Genomic DNA, 22,344 nt, shown 5'->3' with positions numbered 1-22,344 from the left:
ATTCTAGAATTTGGGGTCCTACACTGAGGCAGCCTGACAATGAGAAAAGGATGTTCTTCACACAATGCATAATCTGAATTTATAGTATTCACTTTCATGGAAGGAGGAGACAGCCCCTTGCTTTGGCAATCCTTACAAATAAATAAATAAATTGTGCCTGCTCCAACCATAGCCTTTTCATTTCTCCTATATCGACCTAGAATAAAGGATTCACCTTTAAAATGGGCATGGACAAAACTGGGAGAACTTCCCCCCCTATAAACAGAAGCCGATTGTGCCAACAAGCAAATGTTATGGTCTTTCCCCCTTTTGACGTAGATACCGTCAGGATATTATCTGCAGGCAATGAATTCAAATTTGAATCTGAATGGGTTTCTCTTGCCAGTAGCAGCCATGAATGTGATAAGCATCCTGCCATTCTTAATTCTGGCTCCTGTGCTGGAGTGTCTCAACACTTGTCTCTTTAGTCCTGAAACAAGTGGACGATTCTCTGCAGTCTGTATTGGTGAGTACTAATATACGCTAATTTTCATGTGCAAGAGCTATTGGTTTTTGTGTTTCTTGGCAGCCAAACAGTATTTGTAAATTTAATGAATTGTTTTGAGGTGATGCGGAGGATCTGTTAACTAAAACGCTTGGGTATAATTGATCATGGCTTTATTGATTCTTACCTTTCCTTGACAGTATATCTGTAAGGTGGTGCCTTCATTATGAAGCACGTCTCCAGTACCTGAGCAATGTGTGGTTTTACGCTGGGAAAACATTACAGTTATTTTGTTCATTGCGTTTTGCAGCTTTCCTTTCCTCTCAAAGAGATCTTAAAACACCTTGTACCTTCACAACAATCCTTGCAAGGTAGGCTAGGCTGAGAGATAATGGTATGCCCCATGCCATCCAGCAAACTCACAGCTGAGCAGAGATCTGACATTTTCTGCGAGCTACATGGAGAATTTTGTTGCTGGGTCGCCAATATCAGTACTATAAATAAATAAAATTAAATATGGGTTTTCCGCATCTAAGCCCAAGGTTTTGCCACCAGCTTCATTAAACACCACCTTGCACTGAGTGAAGAAGTACAGGGTGGGGGGAACGTCATCTGAAAAGGGATCTATTAACACCTTTCAGGGAAGCAGAATTGGCGTCAGAGGTCAGACCTTCATAGACTACGTTGGCAACCCTATCTTCCATCCTATCAGTCCCAATGGGCACCAGTCACCAATGCCATTCAAGCGTAGTGTAGATGAAATGGGGGAGGATGTGATTGCCACTCCATACCTCCCCATCATTTCTGACAAGAGCTGCCCAATAGTGAAATGGGCTCCCTTTGAAGATGATGGACTCTCCTTCATGGAAGGTTTGTAAAAGAGGTTGGGTCGCCATCTGTCTGGGATTATTTAGCTGTGATTCCTGCATTGCAGAGGGTTGGACAAGATGACTTTGTGATTCTATGAATTTGATGATTCACCAACCTATTCATTTAGCTCTTCTTCTCGCAGCCGGCTGCTCCACCAAGCGGCAAATGTATTTTTTGGATTGGAAACTATGGGTGTTTGGGGGGGGGGGTGTTCTCAAAATAATATGCTTGTACTGCCTTCCCAGCACTACCATGTCATCCACTGAAAGACATTTGATCCTACTCCAAAGGGCATGACAGTCTTTTGCATGCAATTTTCACATTTAGACCTTGCCTAAAGGGAGTGAGAATAGGATTCTATTTGTGGCCTGCTTCCTGGTCTTCAACTGCGCTGTTGACCAAGGTTGTTACACGAAAGAATCCTCATCCCATTCTGTTGAGTTATGAAGGAGAAGTATGGATGGGAAAGCGATAATCCGGTAAACTTCAATCCAAGCAATGGTCTGGTGAACTGGAGGTGGGGAAAATGTTTCCAATATAGATGCAATCAAACACCTATGCATAGTATAGGGTGGTGGCAAAGGCACCAAAGTCCCTGGTTCAAATCCTGCTCCTGCTGCATGATCACAAGGTGGCCTTGGGGCAAAGACTCAGATTCAGCTTCCACCAGCACTGTCTGCAATTTGAGAATAACCTTGACCTGACTTACAGGTAGGGATGGGGGATAGATTCACTTTGAATTATAATAGCAACTTATCTAACTCTGACTTATGAATACATTGTCCACACTTCTTCTCGTCCCACTGCTTTCTCCCAGGGAAAAACTGCTCTTTACTGCTGACTCGGAACAATAACAACAGCAACAATTTATTAAATATACCCAACCCTGCTCATTTGATTGTGTTGCCCCAGCCACTCTGAGCAACCCTGATGAGCGGACATCAATCATTTTTTCAATGGGTTGACATTTGCTCTGATCCAGTGGTAAAGAGGAAGGGAAGTGGCAGGGCAAACAGGAAAATGCTTGGATCCATGCATGGAGAGCACTGGACAAGTGGAAAACCTCAAAGACCCATGCTTTCTGTGTGTAGATGAGCCTTAGGCTAGAATCAAGGTGCTGATTCTAGTGTATAAATCCCTAGACAGCCTGGAGCCTGCATACCCGAAAGATCATCTCACCCCTTATATACCCAAATGATCACTGCATTCTGCAGGTGAGACCCTCCTGCAATGCCAGAGAGTTCACTGTGTACAATGTAGGAATTGGGCTTACAGCGGAATTCCCTCCTCTTGAATATTAGATAGGCACCATCTCTGTTGACTTTTCCACCACCTACTGTGAAGATCTTCCTCTTCCAACAAGCTTTTAAGTAGAGATCTTCACCAGTCTGCATCTGTACTGCAATTGTTTTTAAAGATGCTTCATCATTCCTATGTTTTCCACCCTGGTCTCCTTTGGAAGGAAGCGTGGGACAGAAATTTAAGAAATAAAACCATACCTATCAAATAAGATGAGCCTTCCAAGCACTGGCTTGGACCATGAACTTGCATCCTTGCATTGTCTAACCTATCATAATAATAATAATAATAATAATAATAATAATAATAATAATAATTTTATTTGTACCCCGCCCTTCCAGGTTCAAAAACCGGACTCAGGGTGGCTAACAACAAATTTAAAACACATTGAAACACTTAATTATAAAAGCAGCATAAAATACAGTATAAAAACATGAATAACAATAAAAATCAAAAATCGGTCCTACTTGGGCCAGCGAGGAGGCCAGGGGAGAATTAGCTGTGGGGTCTCAGAGCGGGTGATCTTCATAAAGGGGGAGGGGGAGGGAAGAGAAGGGAAATAAAAGATCAGGCTGAATTCAAATTAAAGCCAGGTGGAATAGCTCTGTCTTACAGGCCTGATGGAAGGAGATTAAATCCTGAAATCCTGTCTCATGGGACAGAGCATTCCACCAGGTTGGAGCCATCACTGAAAAGGCCCTGGCCCTGGTGGAGGATAATCTGACTTCCTTAGGGCCCGGGACCTCTAAACTATGGTTATTCATGGACCTTAAGGTCCTCTGCGGGGCATACCAGGAGAGGCGGTCCCATAGATATCAGGGCCCTAAGCCCTCGTTGAGGTTTCCAACACAGGGATTCCTTTTGGCTCCTTCAGACCTCAGTTCTAAGATTCAGTGAACACAGGGAAGAGATGCAAATTTCCTCATTTCTGCATGAATTTAACAACTGAGCTGCTCGTGCAATTTGAAACTCTTCCCATCCTGCCTCGCAGTTTAAAACAGACGTGCACACTTAGGAATTGATGTTTCCTCTTCTCCTAGTATTAAATTCAGGACCCCAATTGCATGTGGTGCAGCCAGTGCCAAAAGACAGGAAGTATTAATCTGACTCGAATTAGCCTCATTAAGTTTGTTGTAAAGCTTTGTGCAAAGTAGAAGCACATGGAACAGAAGGTGGCAATTACTTGGGATTTTGAAATAAAACAGTTTCTCCACTGAACCGTAGGAAATAATGTTCAGATAGCAATGATGGTGGTTCTCCAAGTTGCAGCTTGGAAGTTCTGAAGTCTAATGATGCTGCAAAAGTTTGAAAGGTTAAACATTTCAAAAGGTATCTGGCGTGGCACTGCGAAAGCTTTTTGTAAAAGAATGTCTGGGAGGTTATAGTTAATGGGCATAAGAAGAGAAGAATGCTTTCTTTGGTATGTAAGTGGAAGAATCTGGGGCAGGTTGTGGACCTTCGAGAGAAGATGTGATGCTCTGTCAAGTTGTCATGGCTCAGATGGATGGAATCTGGTCCTACCACCCTATCTGGGTTATCTTACTGCAGGAGTGAGGAACCTTTTCCCCTTCAAGGGCCACAGTCCTTATTGGGGAGCCCCATACTTGTGGTGGGTGGAGCCAGAGGAGAATGTGGGTGGGGCAATGGATATCTACAATAGGCAAGTATGTGTGTACACATACTTGCACACACCTCTGTCTCTACCTCCCAGTCAGGCAAAAGCCCCCACGGAGGGTCAGGGGCTGGATCTACTATGAAACTAACAAAGCTTAAGCTTCCAGACCCTCCAAGTGTCCCTATTTTCCAGGGACAGCCCCAAATTTACAGAAGCCGTCCTGGTTTCTGATTTGAGCCTAGAATGTCCCACTTTTCCTTATGTCGGCCTTATTTTTATCAGAGAAATGTTGACCCCTGGGCCAAGGAAATATGTAACTGGGCAACCTTTAGAAGACATCTAAAGGCAGCCCTATATGAGGAGGTGCTTAATGTTTAATGTTTTATTATGTTTTTATATGTGTTTGTGGCTGCCCAGAGTGCCTGGGTATGCAGCTGGGTATTATTATTATTATTATTATTATTATGGTTATTGTTATGTTTAGGACATCCCTCTACTCATAGTGGGGCCGCGGAAGCTACTTTAGTGCTCATCCCAGCTCCTCTTTCTGTAAAGAAAATTATGAAGATTACTAATAATGATAATAATAATAATAATAATAATAATAATAATTAATAAATGTTAATTGTGTCCTCTGACTGAATATGGAATAATAGATGCAAGAAAATACCTACAAGCTGTATTGTTTTGTATTTGTTATCAATTGTTAGACAGATAGATACAGGTGCCAGAACTAGTTGACCTTTTTTTTACGGGGGAGCCCTAAAAAACCTTCTCTTCTCCACTGAGCCACACCAATCGTGCCACCTGCAGCCTCTGTCGTGCAGCCCCGAGTGCCGTGCCGCGATTCCACAATGCTACAGAGGTACCGAAATGCTTCAAAATGGTGCCAGAACTCAGTTCCGGTGAGTTCTCGATGAAAAAAAGTCATAGATAGGTAGATAGATAGGCAGGTGAAGGTCAGAGGGTGTTTAGCTGTGGAGGTGTGATGTTTGGGAACAAAGCCAGAAGTGAGGCCTCACTCCTGCTAGCCATGGATGGCCTACATGCAAGTAGACATGTGACTAGAGTTACCCTGTTTGGTGAGAAATGACCTCCTTTTGCAGGCTGAAAATCTAGGATTGCAGAGATTCAATTCTGAGTTTCTAATATTTATCAGAATACAAAATGGAGTGTGTTCATTATCTTCCAGTATATCAGGTGCAATTCCAAAAGCAAGGTATGGTTTTATAAATGATTCTTTGCCTGCTTTGTGCCTTTTTGTACCCAGTTGTAGGTTACGCATCTGCCACCCTCTCTGTGATGGTTGCTGGGTTTTTAGAGGTACACAGGAAGCATTTCCCTTTGGTGGAACAGATTCTTTCAGGCAAAGTCCTCCTCGTCTCCTCCATGCCGTGCATCCATCTGGCCCCACAATACATCTTCCTCGGCTTGGCAGAAGCTCTGGCGACTCCCACCTGTAAGGGGACTCTTTTGTTTCGTTTCCTAGCCTAAAAAGCAACCGGCTTCAACGCAGGATGACATCTGTTTGAACAGGGACAACCAAAGCACCTTCCGTCGCAATCTTCGCCCCTGGCGCTGTTCCACAGCCTCTCTGAGCAGTCTCATTCATCACTGGTGTGGAAAGAGTTTAATTTGTCATTCTTGTGGTTGCCGCTCGCCGAACAAGTGTTCTTTGCGGTCACGAGAAAATCCTTAATTTACTACCCCCAGTGGGACTTTCCATCCATTTAAAGAAAGGCAGGACCTCCCATGCTAGAGTGTAAAGCAAGTTCAGAGATGCCACCTCATGGGGCTCAGTGGCCAAGAAGATGTCCTTCCCTGTAGTAGTAGTAGTAGTAGTAGAGAACCAGTGTGGTGTAGTGGTTAAGAGCAGTGGACTTGTAATCTGGCGAACCGGGTTCGCTTCCCTGCTCCTCCACCTGCAGCTGCTGGGTGACCTTGGGCCAGTCACACTTCTCTGAAGTCCCTCAGCCTCACTCACCTCATAGAGTGTTTGTTGTGGGGGAGGAAGGGAAAGGAGAATATTAGCTGCTTTGAGACTCCTTAGGGTAGTGATAAAGTGGGATATCAAATCCAAACTCCTCCTCTTCTTCTAGTAGTAGTAGTAGTCATTTATATGATCTGACTGGGTTACCCCAGCCACTCTGGACAGCTTCCAACAAATTAAAACACCGCAAGACATCAAACATTAAAAAGCTTCCCTATACAGGGCTGCCTTCAGATGCATTCTAAAAGTCAGGTGTTTCTTTCCTTGACATCTGATGGGAAGGCGCTCCACAGGGTGGGTGCCACTACCAAGAAGGCCCTCTGCCTGCTTCCCTGAACTTCACTTCTCACAGTGAAGGAACTGCCAGAAGGCCCTCAAAACTGGATTTCAGTGTCAGGGCTGAACGATGGGAGTGGAGATGCTCCTTCAGGTATACAGGGCCTAGGCCATTTAGGGCTTTAAAGATCAGCACCCAAACTTTGAATCATGCTCAGAAACATACTAGGTCAATGTAGACCCTTTAGGACTGGTATGATAAGGTCCCAGCAGCCACTCACAGTCACCAGTCCAGCTGCCACGCTCTGGATTAGCTGTAGTTTCTGAGTCATCTTCAGAGGTAGTCCCACGTAGCGTGTAATAGTTCAGTGGCAATTTAAGGCTTGACCTGGAGGCTTTTCCCATGGGTCAGACTCATACAGCAGTGCCCATCTTGAATGCTATGGATTTAACGCAGGATTAGGGGAACCTGTAGCTCTCCCGGTGCTGTTGGACTATAGCTTCTCTATCCCTGACAACTGGCCAATGCTGAAAGAGGTTGATGGGAGTTGGAGTCCAACAGCATGCAAAGGGCTGCAGGCTCCTCATTCCTGATCTTTCTAAGGGCAAATGGTGGGACAGGTTCCAAGTTAAGAGCTGTCAGGGACTGGCTGGATGATGAGAAGTGGTGGGCGGCACCAGCTGGGGAACCCCAAAGGACAAAGTTGGGTTGCCATATTTCAAAAAGTGAAAATCCGGACAGAAAAGTTGTTGAGCTGCTTCTGCAAAAATAAAAATTAAGGTTTTAGAGCTACCCCCCCCCCCAGAAAACCACTTCCAATCTGGGTTGGCATATGTCTGGATTTACGTCCAGATTTTCCCAGACATTTCAGGGATTTACTCCCGGATGCAGTTCCCAACAGCCGAATCCCGTGTATGTCTGGGAAATTCTGGACGTATGGCAACCCTAAGAAAGGCTCAGAGCCCAGGGATTGGTGGTGGGACACTAGGGAGAAGTCAGAGGGAGAAGAGTGGGCGTACTTGCTGGATGCTGAAGGGGCAACAGGATTTAGTGAGCAGGGAGAGCCTGTGACAGGGAGCAGCTCTGACTCAGAGGCTGAAGCAGAGGAGAGGGATCAAGAGGCTGCTGAAGAGTATGGGGAGCCTGCCTCTCCTACTGAGACAAGCTCCCCTCCCCCCTTGTCTCTAAGGATTTGCGGAGTGATGCGTAGGATGGAGCAGAGATTGGAGATGCCCAGACGCAGTTTGAGACTGCTTGGGAAACATCTGGCAGAGGAGGAGCCTTAAAGGGGGTAGAAGGCAGGGGCCATCAATCCTGGCAACTGCTCCACAGGGCAAGACCTGTTGCTGAGTGTATGGTTTTTGCCTTAAATAAAGTTAACTTCACTGGCTCTGCTTTTTTGGCTGACCTGCATCTGACTCCAGCCCTGACAAGAGCAAACAAAGGGCCCCCACCCAGAACGATCCCTTCATTGCAATTTTGCATCTGTCCCCTTCTGAGTACATGGAGCATAATTTACCTTAAGCAATATTTGGGCATTTTGGATTTGTTTACTGCCCTGGGCCCCCTCTGGAGGAAGAGCAGGATATAAATCCAATACAGTGGACGCTCAGGTTGCGAACGTGATCCGTGTGGGATGCACATTCACAACCCACAGCGTTCGCAACCTGCAGTGACGCGTCTGCGCACATGCAGGTTGCGATTCAGTGCTTCTGCGCATGCACAAAGTGCAATCTAGTGCTTCTGCGCATGCGTGACTGCCGTAACCCATTCCGCTACTTCCGTGCTTCAGCGGTCCGTAACCCTAAAAAACACAACCTGAAGCGCCTGTAACCCGAGGTATTACTGTACATAAAATATCGCTCCCAGCAGGCAGTTGTGATAATGCCCCATTGCACCCCAACCAGAGACTCACACCCTACCTATTTCTCTTCATGCTTCTTCAAAGGTTCCTTCATTACATACAAGTTTGTGCCGGGCAGAATTCGTGGAGTTGCCTTGCAAGCCTTGACTTTCTTCAATGGAGCTGGATGCATCATGGAGGCTTTACTTGTTCAAGCAGCTTACACCGCCTCACAAGGTAAAACAGACTTTAAGCCGAGTGAAGATGGGTGACTTCCTCGCTCTCTCCCACCCCACCCAGCGCTGCTCTCTCAGTAGGGATTTTCGCCCTCTTCCTATTGGCTATTGACTTCCATTAGACGCACATAACAAAATCTAGCTGCCAGCAGTGTATTGATCTCTTTTTCGTGATTAAGGTAGGTCACTAAGTTGCAGCCGGATTCATCAAAATGTAATGAATCATTCCTCTTTTGATAGGTGGAATAATTAGTGTGGGTGGCATTTATTTATATATTATACAGGACTTCCTTCTCTTCCACTTGGAAAATGAGCTAGGGATTCTCATGTTACACTAGAATACCAGAGCAGGTTTTTTCCCCTCACATATGTATACAAAGGATATTTATTTGCCAAAGAATTGTTTAAATGAGAGTTGAGCTAAGGATGAGGAAAATACCAGAAATCACATTCTTTTCTCAGAGCTTCTTATAAAACCTAAAACTACTCTGAAGGTGTATTCAGTCTGGAGAGGTGCATTAATTTTACCACTCTTACATTATTTTGGATTCATTTATTATAGACAATTCTGATTTAATTCATTTCAGTTGCATTTCTGTGACCAGGGATGCTAAAGTTGAGAAACTAAGCCAGTCTTCCTGAGCCTGGTGCCTTCCACACTGGTAGGGGACGTAGTCCAAAATAGTATTCATAGTCCTAGACTAAAAACTAGAAAGGATCTTTGCAAATTCCTAAGTGGAAAGGTTTTGATCTACACTTCTTGGGCACAGTATCTTCCAGATGTTCACCATCCCTGAATGCTGACTGGGGTTTATGGGGGGTGAAGTCCAACAAAGTTTCAACATTTGGAGAGCACCACAGTGGGTACCCCTGTCTTCCTGTGCATATTGGATCTTCGCTGCCGAGCAAGTTTTGCACATCTCTGAATATTGCAGCGCAATTCTTAGTACTTTGGGTGTATCAAAATGCACATTTAAATATGTATTTTGAGAGGTGGGTTTTTTAACAACAAGAAAATGCAGCTTAATGTAGAAACACAAGCTCTAAAAGTGAAGCGGAGATCTTTACTAAAAAAGATGAGCATTGATTAAGCATCGGCCCATGGTATAGGAGGTTGGGTGGTGTTAAGAACCTGAGAAGAGTTTGCTGGATCACTCTTTCAACTTGGTTTATGTGAAAGTCACTAATATTATGAAGTTGGCAAGGGATGAGGTCAGTTTGGAGGATACCCTGAGGGTGCAAAGTGGGGCTGACCTTCTGAAGAGAGTCCTGGCGGCTGCATGGAGAAGCCTGGAGTTCGTACATTTCAAGAAATGTAATTATATTTAAAGTAGCCATATCTATGCTGTAGGAGATTTCCACCAATCATCTGCCAACTTTGACCCTTCCCTTTAACAAGAAGTGTCCATCGCATTGCGGTTTAGCAATTTGAGCGTACCCTTGCACATCTCTTTCAGCTTCACTCTTGGTTTATAGCAGGGACGTCCAACTCCCAAGAGACAGCATAGACAGACGTCTACTCCCAGGGGGAAAAACTAGCCAGTGATCTACCCATGGGGGGGGGGGTTGTTGAGCTTTTTTTAGGGGAGCAAGTCAAAGCTGTTGTGATTTGGGGGGGTCACCAAAAACACAGCTGCTAACAGACAAATGCATCGCTACAGCAGACAACAAAGGAATTCACACTAGACCAGGCTTCCTCAACCTCGGCCCTCCAGATGTTTTGAGACTACAATTCCCATCATCCCTGACCACTGGTCCTGCTAGATAGGGATCGTGGGAGTTGTAGGCCAAAAACATCTGGAGGGCCGAGGATGAGGAAGCCTGCATTAGATGCAGGGTAAGACCAAGGGGGGGGGAGGAACCATGATTCTAAACAACGTAAGCGATAAGGATCCCACGATCAACCACGATCATCTGGGGATCGACCTGTTGATTATGGGCATCCAGTTGGACAGCCCTGGTTTATAGAATTTTTTTTAAAGCTACTAACAGTTTTTTAAAGTTGCATAGCTTTTAGAGGAGCACTATCTCTAAAACTCTGTGGATCATCTTGAGATGCCAGAGTGGTTCCAGGGAGTTGGGTTGCACTAACAAAGGAGGCAACCCAGAATTTACCTATTTTTCACACGGTGGAATGTTAGAGGAGGCGATGCTCTGAGAGTACCAGGTACTGTACTGTTTGTATCAAATATCTGTTGATACGCTGTTATTTTTTTAATGTGAAGCAATTTTTGTGAAACCGCTGCCAGCATTTGCCTCTTGAATCACCTTTTTGACCTGCCTCTCTAGCCAACCCTGCAAACTAGCCATCCACAAATTTAGGAGGAAAACTGTTAAACTCTAACTCCCTCTCTCTCTCTCTCTCTCTCTCTCTCTCTCTCTGCAACATACTTATGGTTCTCCCGTTTTATCTTACCAAGCCCCAGTAAGGTAGGAACAGAGAAATCTGCCTTATGCTGAATCCACACCATGGGCCCATCAGGTCAGAACTGTCTACACTGGCAGGGACTCTTCGAGATTTCCAAGCCCTGCCAGGAGACACCAGGGATTGAACCTGGGACCTTCAGTTTGCAAAGTGTATGTGCTACCCCTGAGCTATGACCTTTCCTCAGCTTAGGGTAGGGTAGGCTGAGAGAGAAAAGGAGGAGGAGAGGGAGTCTGGCACTGTCACCCAGTGAGCTTTGCGTCTCTGAGTAAGGATTTGAACCAGTGATGGCCAAACTTGGCCCTCCAGCTGTTTTGGGACTACAACTCCCATCATCCCTCGCTAACAGGACCAGCGGTCAGGGATGATGGGAATTGTAGTCCCAAAACAGCTGGAGGGCCAAGTTTGGCCGTCACTACGTTAAACAGTCATGCCTTCCCCACCAAAGAATTCTGAGAACTGTAGTTTGTTAAGTGTGCTGAGAGGCCCCTATTCCTCTTCAAGAGCTACAATTCCAGAGTTCCTGGGAAGCCAGGAATTGAACCTGGAAACTTCTGCTTGCAGAGCAAATGCTCTCCCACTGAGCTATGACCCCCCCCCCCCAAGCAGGGGAAATGTGTTTGGGGCAAGAAGGATCAGTAACTGTGGGGAAGTGTTGTCTTTGAATCTGCTTTATGGCAGGCTTTTTAAATATCTGAGAATTTATGTCCAGCTCCCCACTCACTTTTCACCTTCTTTTCTTTCCGATACCTGATCGCTCCCAACTGTTTTCACCCCTCTTCTCCCCCCCTACCTTTAAATTAATTTATCATTTTTACTGCTCTCCTCTTTGCTAAATGTTAAGGTCAAAAATCTCCCCAAGGTGCCAAGAAATTGTAATGCATCCTTTGCCATCTGAGGTGGGCGTAGCGAGAGTGGGCGTGTGTTGCAAATGTTACATGTTAAGTAATGTTAATGCGGTGCCATTTTGCTGCTCTGCAAATGTGTCGAGTCACAAGATCTTTTTCATTCATTCCTTCTTTCTTTGATGCAATTAAGGACTATTAACACCTATAGGCACTTCAGAGGGAAAATAAATTTGAGACAGAGGAGCCATTTGTGTTTTCAGGTATTGCAGTACGTGCACCCATGCCGTTACAGTGTAATTGTTCATATGTTGGGCATGGTCCCAGAAGAACTGGGTTCAAATCCTCGCTCGGCCACGAAGCTCATGAAGTGTTCAGAGGGCAGTCATCATCTCTTAGCTTAACCTACCTCCCTTTGTTATTGGAAGGATAACATTGCAACCTTCCTAGAGTGTTTTTCTTCCAGCTTGAATGAGTCCTTGAACTCTGATAATGCATTTTGCTGGCCTAGGTGTAGCAAAGACAGGAGTGTGCTGAGCGCCTGGGTACAAAATTTACATACATTGCTCTGCCCACTTTTGTCTCTGTCCTCACCCACCACTGGCTTGCGGAACCTGGAAGGTCACCCAGAAAGGAATGCAGCCCTCTTTCTTACTTCGCGCCTTGTACAGGTCAAGCAGACATTCAACCAAACATACAGAGGGAAAACTCTCACAGAACTACACAGACAGTCAGGGTATATATTACATCTATGAGGATTATTTCACTGCTGGTTTCTAACCCACACTTCCATCTGCCTGCCTCCTACCTCATTGACTTTAACACTAAAAGAATTAACCCTTGAGCTGCACTAGTAATATCTTTGCTGTTGCACTTCTAACACCAATTATCTAGTGCAACAGTAGGCTCTCCCTCACTAAAGGTCTTCAGGCAAGGCTGGAGACATATCTGTTGGGGAATGCACTGGCTTTTCCAGCCTAGAGCAAAGAGTCCTATTAATTTAAGTGGATCTTCAGTGCAACTAACTTTGTTTATACCTGAACCATAGTAAACATAAATACATTACTCATGTTGCTGGTGGGAAAGGACAAGGCTGAGTGATAAACCAAAGGTCAATTGAGACCGATCTTTTGGAGCACCACCAACCTTCAACCACCTTCCACTTGCCTGCCTTCTTGCAACCAGACCAGAGGGTAGCACTGCCTATAAGCTTCCTCCTCCTTAGTCTCACTTTTGATCTTGTAGAATTCAGCAGGGGAAACGATGAGCGGGAAACTAGAATTACAATGTCATTGGCTCTGGCGCCACCTACTGTTCATCTCCCTACCTTCCACCCTACCGGTACAAATGGTCACCAGCCACCAGTGCCAACGATTAATTCATGCATCCATGCATTACAGTAAGGCTTACAGTTAACTCTATGTTGGTTGTCCTGCTACAGAAGGGATGCTAGCATATTGTCAAGTCTCCCAAGTCCATCCAATGGATCTGGCACTCTGGTTTGGAGATTGGAACCCAAATTTCCCAGATCCACAATGGCGCAGAATTTCGAAGAAGGATATTTCAGCCTCATTTGCATCCCGTAGCATCTTGTTAGTCTAGAGTTGCATTTTTGCTGGCAAAGTGGGTAAGATAGTCACCCGGCGCCTTAAGTGGCGTTAATCATTTTTTAAAATGTATCTATGAAGGATGGTGTGAATATGATAAAATAAGACTTCTTGGGAATTTGATGAGTGCAAACAGATGACGGGTGACAGTGATATTTCAGTACAAGCTGGGGAAGTGGATTTCTTAAGGCTCTTTCTACCTCCCTTGACATTTTAATGAGACACATGACAAAACCTATCCCCCTGTGCTACTTGTTATGGAGAGAAGTTTTTTCTAAAAAGTTGCAGTGCAAATATGTACATTCGGGTTTGGGTTGGAGGTTAGGAGTGAAGGAGACTGCCCTGAACCGGTTCCTTTTGGCTCCGTCTCGCCTCGGTTATAAGAGCCCAATTACATCCATGCTAGGCTGTTGAGATGCCCTGTACATCGGGCAGCCTTTAAAGACTGCTCTGAAAGTTATACTGGTACCGACTGCAACTGCTTGGGTGCTTGTAGGAGCCAGATGGCATACTGGGTACATTTAGGGTTGCCATATTTCCGAAAGTTGTTGAGATTTTTTAGGAAGACCCCAAACGCGTTTTTTCGTTTGACTTGCCTAAGATCCAGGACAAAGCACTGCCTTTTGGAAATTCCCTCCAGACATCAATTCCGTCTTTGAAATCCTAGTAATGGCTGGGAAAATATGGCAGCCCCTGGACGTACATTGGCCCCTTCTTGTTTCTGTGTCCAGTTTAAATTTCAGGGAACGGTTGCAACTCCCTGGTAGAGAATCTGCCTTGCAAACAGAAGGTCCCAGCTTCAAACTGTAGTTTCTCCAGGTAGGACTGGGAATGTCCCCTGTCTGAAATCTGCAGAGCCACTGAAATAGATGGACCAATTGTCTGATTCGGTATAAGGCAGCTTACTATGTTTCGGTGCTGCTGGTAACCTTTAATGCCCTAGACAGTTTGGGACCAGGTTATTTGAAGGATCAGCTACACCCATATGAACCTGCCCAGGTATTACAATAAATCTCAGAAGCACTCTGCATGGGTGTACCAAAAAGATCCATCAGATTATAGACAATGCCCTTTCAGTGGTGGCCCCATCTCGGTAGAATTCCATCCCTAAGGAAGTATATGTGGTCTCTATTTTAGTGGGTTTTAAGAGGCTCCCCATTGCTTCTCATAGAATCATAGAGTTGGAAGGGACCACAAGGATCATCTAGTCCAACTCCCAGCAATGCAGGAATCTTTCACCCAACGTGAGATTAAGAGTCTCATGCTCTACCAACTGAGCTATCCTCTGGGCTACACCTAAATAATATGTGTAGTGCTGTGTGTTGTGTTAACTGCTACTGTTCAAAATCTTTATATTGTGTGGAGGGTTTTTAAAAATGAGAATATGATTAACATTGTTTTCATGTTCCATTTGGGTGCGAGCCACCACTGATAGGCTTTACAATGACAGGTAAATTCTGAAATAAAAAATACCTATGTGTGATGGTGATCCTCTCATTCAGTCTCTGATTGATCCTGGCTACCAGCATTTTCCTAAAGTAGAATTACATGGTTGCTGAAAAGCCAGATTGGTTAAAAACGAGATCAATATTTTAAAAGATTATTATTATTTTGAAAAGATAACAGAAGGAAAGAGGGGACAAAGCCAGATTAAAAACATTGCCATCTGACATTAACGGGAGGAATATTCCATCAATCCTAACTTAAAAGCCTAGATTAATATAGGAGGTCAATATGTCCAAACATGTCTAAATTGGCAATTATAAGCCTTGTATTCAAATGTAGAAAGGGCAGTGAGATCTTCGGACGACTGAGTAGTGAATGGGTGGTTATTTGTCATTCCAGCTTTGCAGTATATGTATCTTTGCCACCATAAGGGCAAACAGAATCTACTTTTGTTGTCCGTCTCTTAGTCCCCATGTCGCAGGGCTATGATTTAGGAGTATGTGAACATCCACAAATATAAAGGATTCTTCCAGAGCCAAGTAAAATGAACAATAATTGTTGGCCTTTAGTTGACTTTAAGAAACCCTTCAAAACTTGAGTCTGGGGTCTGCTTCTGATACACACTTCCAAACATATGCATGTCACTTCCACCCATAGAGCTGCCTATTCCTATAAGCATTTTGAGACTGTTTCAAATACTTTTTTGTGAGCTCAAAGTGAGTCTGTAACAAACAGGCTTCACAACTTGGTGTGAAGATTCTGCCACTTTGCTCCACACATGTGAAGCCCTGGGACTTCTAGTTCCCATTCCAGAACTTCAACTTGGGATGGTCTGGGCATCTAATTCCATCCTATTTTCGTCTTATTGGAGCTTAATTTGTTGAGTCTTATTTGTTCCAGTGCATTGGATCTGTTCATTGTATCTATTTTGTGTGCACTTTTTACATAAGGTATCCACGTTTAACATAAAATATACACACTTTTCAAAAAAAATTGATGCTTCCATGTACATTAATGCAAAATATGTATTTTTGAGCATGACTTTGATGCAAGAAAAATGCATTGCAAAATCTGGAGGAATGTGTGATATGACTGGAAATTGCCTTCTGATCCACTATCAGTTTTGAGAATGTCAAATCCAGTCAGTCCACAGCAAAGAGTGGATCAAACTATTCCCTCCCTGATCCCTAATTCTAGACATTTTCTGTTGAACTCAACAAAATGAACTGTGTCTAAGGTTGGGCAAATCTGTCCATTTCAATTCCTCTCTGCTTCTCATTCTTGCAGTCTTAAATTCAACTCTCTGCATTTCTGCAGCAATCTTTTAAAAAAAGAAACACCTTTTGAACATTCATCAGTGCAAATTTCTCCTAATGGACACATTTTTGCATGCAGTATTGCCTAATGCACACACTTTCCTGCAAGCATTTTTCCCAACACAATGCATTTTTGTTTCTTGTTTTCTGAATTATATGCCTTTTGTTGTTGTTGGAGAACTGTGTCGCAAAATTCAGAAGTGTGCGAATTTCAAAGGCTAGCTGTGCTTCGCTTTGCATATTGGTTTGAGAAGTGCAACTTAAGTCGCTTCTCATTAATATGCAAACAAAAATAGATTTTCCCTCCCACCCATAAGCTGTAGCACAGGGACCCATATAAAACCCTTCCTTGCCGTCAGACACACTTATTCTCTCCTCAAGTCCTTGCAGCCGCTGGGATGTGTAAAATGAAAAGCTGCTTGATTATGAATGATGGCTCTAAAAGTTTATAAGCTACTAAAGGGGGAAGTATATAGTTCCTAGGTGCTCAGTCAGCTGACAGTGTTAAATGATATGTTTTAAACCTAGCTCTGGGAGTTCGGCTCAGTCTGTTGCATCTTTGAGGAGTAAGACAAGGGGAGTGGAGGAGGAGGTGCGGCTGTTCTGCTCCCTGACAAATGAAGGCAGTTTTTGTCTGAGGAACTGAGCGAGAGCAAACTCTGCTGGCACCTGGCTGGCAACTGACAGCTTATTCTTGTTGATCCAGTGGAGGAAATTGCTTAACAAAGTTGTGTTTGCGGTCGTCCAAGAGAAGGGCAGAAACATCTCACCCCACAGGCCCAGCTGCTCTTACACCTTAACTCCCAGTTTGGCCTTTCAAAACTATTGGTTGCACTCTTATAGAATTGTGGAGTTGTTTGACTGATATATTTGTGTTCCCTCCAAACCTGTGGTTTTATTTCTGTAAGATGTGAGTCTGTAGTATAAGGAACTATCTGGTGGTCAAACTAGTCTGTTTGCTAAGTTCATAGGCCTAGTCCAGCCTCTTAAGCATCCTTTGTACATGTCTAAAGAGCTGGTAAGATACTGGGAGTGTTGCCATAGAAACAACCAGGTAGTGATGCTTCCAGAGGACAGGGCAAGCTTGCCCCCTTCCCCTTCACTGAATGGAAGATGCATCATGGGGATTATCTAGGTTCATTTGCAGCTGGAAAGAAACAGAGGTTTGATTTGTGCAGAAACCAAAGCTATGACTTTGGGAACTCACCCAGAAATCAAATGAGGGACCAAGATCTGTTGGAGAGTTTATGATGTGAGCTCTCCTGTCTTATACTTGTGGGCATGGAGTTAAGGGTAAAACACATTTCCATTGACAAGTGTGCGGTATAACTCCAGCAAAAGATCCTAAACCTCTCAGAGGTGTGTGTATCAACATACATGAGTGCTGGTTGCACACATGGGAATCCATGTACACACTTGTAACATGATGCTCAGCCTGTATACACATGTTAATAAAATCATATATCACAAAAAAACCTCCCAGTTTGGCCTTCATCACGAACTGGTGTGCAAAACTGGTTTGCATGTATTTTCCAGCAAGAGGGGACCCTCCAAAATCTCTCCTGGCTCTGAAGTCCCTCCACACCTCGCGTGACAAGTGGGGTTGTATGTACACAAACATTGTACACATTATAAAAGAGGAAGCAAAGGGAAGCCCCTCCACAAGTGTCTACCACAAGTCATGGAGTGGAAACTTGGTCATCATTCCTAACTTTACTGTGCTTACCACTGCAAATGTTCCTGTATATTGAAGATGTCATTTGGTTCTCCAACATGGTGCCCGTGAGCACCATGCTGCCCTCGGGACATGTTCCTTGACACCTACTAAAACCTCCCATGCATGTTTAGGGGTGCCAGAGAGAGGGGTCTTTTTGAAATTATTATTATTTGATTTTACAAATGCAAGGTTATAAAAATCCAAATATAAGTCCATATACAGAGATTACTCCGAAACTCACGACTTCCCCCACACCCCCTCCATGGGGTCCCATTTTAAACATTTACAACTGCATATTCTTCTATACTCTAACTCATGGGTAGGCAAACTAAGGCCCGGGGGCTGGCTCTGGCCCAATCACCTTCTAAATCTGGCCCATGGATGGTCTGGGAATCAGTGTGTTTTTACATGAGTAGAATGTGTCCTTTTATATAAAATGCATCTCTGGATTATTTGGGGAGCATAGGAATTCATTCTTCTTTTTTCAAAATATAGTCCAGCCCCCCACAAGGTCTGAGGGACAGTGGAACGGCCCCCTGCTGAAAAAGTTTGCTGACCCCTGCTCTAACTTGTAAATCACTCCATATAGTCCATGGTATTTGTTACGCTACAAGTGAAATGAAAATCCTGCCAATGTTTCCATCCGCTTACAGTGGTCTCTTAGATAACTTATAAATGTTTCTCATTCTTTTGTAAAGTTTTTATCCCCTTGGTTCCTGGGTTTTCCTGTCAGCTTTGCCATTTCAACATAGTCCATCAGCTTAGTTTGCCATTCCTCTCTGGTAGGGACCACCTCTGGGCGAGAGAGGATCTTTTCATGTGCTCTTTGCTATGTGCATAAAAGCACTTCACAGGAAGCAAATAGCTATTCTTATCAGTGTATTTTTACTGCCAGAGGAGAGGCGCTTGTGGGATTTTCTGCTCCACATACTGGACTTGGGTATTGCATATGCAGACCTGGGGGACACCATTTGTGGCTCCATCTCTGGTAACAAAATACTATAGGTATTTTGGGGTTTTGTGGGGGTTTTGTGACTAGGGCTGGGGTTGATCTGCTTGCTCTGCCACATTTAGGTCTTGCTGCCAGTTAGACATGGGTTAGTTCACCTGCCTCTATCCTATTCCTGTCCCATTTCATGCTGTTCCTTTGTGTCCCACTGTGCAAATTTTGTGCGCACCATTTATGTTTATGCACTTTTAACAAACTTTCCAACACACTCTGCAATACAATATGATTTTTTTAATGGAAAATCCTTTTTGTGTGTGAGGAACGTATGTAACTCTGTGCACACATTTGGGGCAACAAAAATGCATTGCTGTATCCGATGAGGTCATAGAGTTGGAAGGGACCTTAAAGGGCATCTGGCCCAACCCCCCAGAATGCATAATCTTACTGGGAGTTACATTCTGATATGCAAGAAAGTTGGGAAGCAGTGTGGTCTGTAAGAAGCAGACCACACGATTCCAGCCTCATCACTATTTAAATTCCTTCCGCAGGGCCTGTAAGACAGAGCTGTTCCGCCTGGCTTTCAATTTGAACTTAGCCTGATCTTTTATTCCCCTTCCTTCCCTCCCCCTCCCCTTTTTTATGAAGATTACCCGCTCTGGAATCCCACAGCTAATTCTCCCCCGGTCTCCTCGCTGGCCCAAATAGGACTAATTTAGCCAGCTAGCCCTGGTGATCATCTAATGTTTATTGGATGGATTTCCCCCCTAAATTGATTTTTGAATTCTGAATTTATTGTTATTCATGTTTTATATTTTGTGTTGTTTTTTTTGTTGCATCAATTAAGTGTTTTAAATTTGTTGTTAGCTGCCCTGTGCCCGGTTTTCTGAACTGGGAAGGGCAGGGTATAAATAAATTATTATTATTATTATAATTATTATTATTATTAGTGATGAAACATGCATGTTGTTTGGCAATCTCATGCTTTGTGTCAAGGGACCCTTCTGATGTTTGAGGGTACCACTCTATTCTGCCTTGGTCAGACCACACCTGGACTAATGTGTCCAATTCTGGGCACCATAATTTAAGAAGGATGTTGACAAGCTGGAATGTGTGCAGAGGAGGGCGACCAAGATGATCAAGGGTCTGGAAAGCAAGCCTTACGAGGAGCGGTTGAAGGAGCTGGGTATGTTTAAGCAGAGGCTTGACAACCATATGTCAGGAGTGCTCTGATGGTGTTTCCTGCTTGGCAGGGGGTTGGACTCGATGGCCCTTGTGGTCTCTTCCAACTCTATGATTCTATGTTTAGCCTGGAAAAGAGGAGACTGAGAGGAGCTATGATAGTCATCTTCAAATATCTTGACACTCTACACTCTATTTTTCTGATGGGTTTCTTGAAGCTCATCTAAATACAGTTTCTTTCTTCTTTCCCCCCAACAGGTGACTGGTTTCCAAATATTCTAAATGAGGGTAGACTGGAACGGTTTTACCTCTTTTTGGCCTCACTAATGATGATTAACACTTTAGGCTTCTGGACCATCTCACACAGGTAAGTCCTTGCATATTCAGCACATGAAATCTTGATGCATGGTCGGACCAGCCTGAACGGAATGAATATTCACATATGATGCTGCATTTTCAGACAGGTGCTTGATATCTCTCTTGGAGGGCCTTCCCCAAGTTCCCAAGTGAGAAGCCACTAGAAGGAGAGAGGGCCCTTTCAGTGGTGGCCCTTCCTGATGGAATGCCCTCTGCAGAATTACTAGCAAAAGAAGAATGGCAAATGAAATTAATAGACTATGCAGAATTAGATCAATTACCGGTAACAGGAAGGATTCGAAACCTGCAGGATCAGAGATTCTTAGAGGACTGGAGCAAATATTTGAATTATTTGAAAAGCAATTGTGATAAACAGATTACGCAAGTAGGACTGTGTGGGAAAATGATTGCTTGTACATGAGAGCATGAGCAAAGTTCTTATTGTTATAGGGTGATTTCATAGCTAGAAGCATCCTTGGAACATGAACAGCGCGTGGACAGCTCGTGATGTCCTATATGATTGGCTAACGTGGCATGGCCTGATGCTCGCATGGTCTAGTGCGAAGGTTCTTATCTGCTTGCTAGAACAAATTGCTTGGCTTGTACTTTGTATCTTTCTGATTTCACACAATAAAAGCTGTGCTGCATTAGCCCTAAAAGCAGCCATATTTCGGAACCTACAATGGTGTGAGACTGATTTTTCTTTGGATGCCGAGCTGCAACTCGACAATTGGTGCCCCGTGTGACTGCCTTCGGACTTCACGTTGTTTTTCATTGTTCAGCACTCACCAACACGTCGTTCATCCACGTTGTGGATCCCTGGTGAGTGCTCCCGTGTGATTTCTTTCGGACTTCATGCTGTTTTACAACGTTCAGCCTCACCTCGCCCGGCAGGGCTGCAGACGCGTCGTTCATCCACGTAGTGGATCCCCGGTGAGAGCTCCCGTGTGAATGTGATTCTGGATCAGCACTTATCTCCGCCCGGACAGGGCAAAAGGCGCCTCCCTCATCCTCCTAAGGATCCCTCGGTAAGTGCTCCCTGCTCTTTCTTGCAACTCTTGCAATCATGGGAAAATCTCTCTCTGCACCACAGAAAAAATTTTTTAAAGACCTTAAATTCCTTTTGGCCAGTAACAACCTTGCTGTTCAGAAAGCTGACCTTAAGTCCCTTATAAAAGCCCTGGACACCCACTGCCCGTGGTTTCCCCAGGATGGAAATTGGGGGTTAGACGATTGGAAAAAAATTGGACACTTCTTTCAAAATCATCCGCAGATTGATGTCAAGGTTTTGCATGCCTGGTGTAACGTCTACAAAGCTATGTCGTGCTTAACTCCTTCAAACATTCTTCTGGCTGCTGCACCAGCTTCCTCAGACGCCCCCCCGGTTCCCGCTTTGCCTGCCTCAAACCTTCCTCCTAAACCTCCGGACATTCTCTCTTCGCCTCATCCTGTCACTCCCCTGCATTCTTCAAATTCTGCAGCACCCCCCGCTCTTCCACCTCCTCTGCCCAAGGCATCTGGCACCGTTTCCACCCCACTTCAAGAATCTCTTCGCGCCGCTGCTCCGTTGCTAGCTTTTGATTCTACAACTCCTAATCTTTTTCCTGTGATTGCTCCTGCCGCGCCAGGGGGAGGCCCAGCCCGGCACGAACAGTTTGATTTGAGATTCATAAAGGAACTGTATTCTTCTGTCAAGGACAATGGCCCTGCACCCCCAGCCCCCATCATGCTGAACCAAACTGATGTTCTTGATGGGCTGACGGGAGGAGGCAATTTTCTTACTATTGCCCAACAGTTGGCCCTTGATCCTATGTATTGGGCAGCCACCATCGCTGCTGCCCAAGAAGCTTTGTCCTCTGTTCCTGATGACAAGAATGAGCGCGGTGGCA

The 22,344-nt window shown here is 44.5% G+C and overlaps 1 protein-coding gene and 1 long non-coding RNA gene across 2 annotated transcripts in view; both read left to right on the top strand.

Moving 5' to 3' along the window:
* The window catches only part of LOC309378927, a 169,842-nt gene that overhangs the window by 53,898 nt on the left and 93,600 nt on the right, over window positions 1-22,344 (top strand). The gene's annotated exons all lie outside the window — the stretch shown is intronic.
* The window catches only part of SLC15A5 (solute carrier family 15 member 5), a 54,126-nt gene that overhangs the window by 26,822 nt on the left and 4,960 nt on the right, over window positions 1-22,344 (top strand). The window contains exons 6-9 of the mRNA XM_081927108.1: window positions 319-505; window positions 5,539-5,727; window positions 8,484-8,615; window positions 20,357-20,465. Coding sequence (XP_081783234.1) covers window positions 319-505; window positions 5,539-5,727; window positions 8,484-8,615; window positions 20,357-20,465 — 617 coding nt within the window. The remainder of the gene's footprint in view (window positions 1-318; window positions 506-5,538; window positions 5,728-8,483; window positions 8,616-20,356; window positions 20,466-22,344) is intronic.

Source organism: Podarcis melisellensis, assembly GCF_964234715.1.
Source record: "Podarcis melisellensis genome assembly, chromosome: 10".
NCBI lineage: Eukaryota > Metazoa > Chordata > Lepidosauria > Squamata > Lacertidae > Podarcis > Podarcis melisellensis.
This window is presented reverse-complemented; position numbering and strand designations above follow the sequence as displayed.